Source organism: Carlito syrichta, unplaced genomic scaffold, assembly GCF_000164805.1.
Source record: "Carlito syrichta isolate Samal-C Ts95f unplaced genomic scaffold, Tarsius_syrichta-2.0.1 Scaffold115636, whole genome shotgun sequence".
NCBI classification, from domain to species: domain Eukaryota; kingdom Metazoa; phylum Chordata; class Mammalia; order Primates; family Tarsiidae; genus Carlito; species Carlito syrichta.
The window spans coordinates 11,690-12,982 of NW_007059732.1; the positions used below are offsets into that span (position 1 = coordinate 11,690).

The 1,293-nt window shown below is 49.2% G+C and overlaps 1 protein-coding gene across 3 annotated transcripts in view; it reads left to right on the forward strand.

The window, feature by feature from the left end:
- The window catches only part of HGS (hepatocyte growth factor-regulated tyrosine kinase substrate), a 17,270-nt gene that overhangs the window by 1,515 nt on the left and 14,462 nt on the right, over positions 1-1,293 (forward strand). For all 3 annotated transcript variants that reach the window (XM_008072991.2, XM_021706175.1, XM_021706178.1), the window contains exons 2-3: positions 404-488; positions 873-948. In XM_008072991.2, the coding sequence (XP_008071182.1) occupies positions 404-488; positions 873-948 (161 nt within the window). The remainder of the gene's footprint in view (positions 1-403; positions 489-872; positions 949-1,293) is intronic.

The following is a 1,293-nucleotide window of genomic DNA, read 5'->3' on the forward strand; positions in this document are numbered from 1 at the left end:
GGGCGACAGAGTGAGACTCCAACTCAAAAAAAAAAAAAAAAAAGAGTGAGTCAGGCTCTGTGACAAGCTGTGACTCAGGGCAGTGATCTTGCCTCTCTGTTCAGTGTTTCCATGAAGCTCATGAGATTGTATAAGAACTGAATGAGTTAATTCACATAATGCATTTGGCATGTAACAAGCATACAGCAGATGTTCTCTATCATTTCCGTTTGCTTCTTATCTGGGAAGGACAGCACTTCTATGGTTATCAACATGCTTCAGGAGGGTTTTCATTTGGTCCAAATGTCTAAAGGGGGAAGGACGGAGTCCCCTCTCCCTGCTGCTAAACTGGGGGGGGGGGGGGGGGGCTGCCTAGGAAATCACAGAGTAGGATGAGCCCCTTTCATGGCATTTTCTTCATCAGACAAAGCAACCAGCCAGCTCCTGCTGGAGACAGACTGGGAGTCCATCCTGCAGATCTGTGACCTAATCCGCCAGGGAGACACACAGTAAGTGAAGAGGGCCTGCACTCTAAACTGAGGAGGTGGCCATGCATTGCACTGGGGTCACTTGGGGCCTACTTGGTGCCCTCCACAATTCAGCCAACCACATTATGTGGCCCCTATATGCATGGTCTACATGCTGAGATTTTTGACATCTTAGAACAGTTAAGGGATTTTCACCATCCATCTTGGAGACATTGAATCTTGGGCTGGGGAAGGCTTCCAGGAGGCAAGGGTGGGAGCTGAGTTTTGACTTGCCCTGGTTATGTTAATGTTTGCTTGGGGGTTCTCAAGGACCAAGATGGTAGATGGGACTGTTCTCATCTTAGTGGCTGAACTTTTCTTTTTCCATTTTTTTCTGTGCTTTTACCCATGCCATTTCTCTTTCAGAGCAAAATATGCTGTGAATTCCATCAAAAAGAAAGTCAATGACAAGAATCCACACGTGGCCTTGTATGCCCTGGAGGTAACTAGACCCCCTGCTGCAGTGGTCTCTGGCCTTCAGCCTCAAGGTTCCTACCCCTTCGATACTTAGGAAGGCTCCAGATGAGTGAGCACCCTGTGGCCTGGCTCATCTTCCTGGGCATATGGCAAACAGGAGAGTCCTTCTCAGCCTGGAGCACAGGTGTGATCAGTGCCACCTAGGAACTGGGTCACTCTGAGGGAGAGATGAGAGAGGGAATGACTACTGCTTCTCCCACCTGTGGTCCTAGAGCAAACACTTGAAGCTGGTCTCATTGGTGTTCTTGGAGGAGCACATGCAGTGCTGACTCCTGTCTCACAAGCTGCTGTGAGACAGGAGTCAGCACTC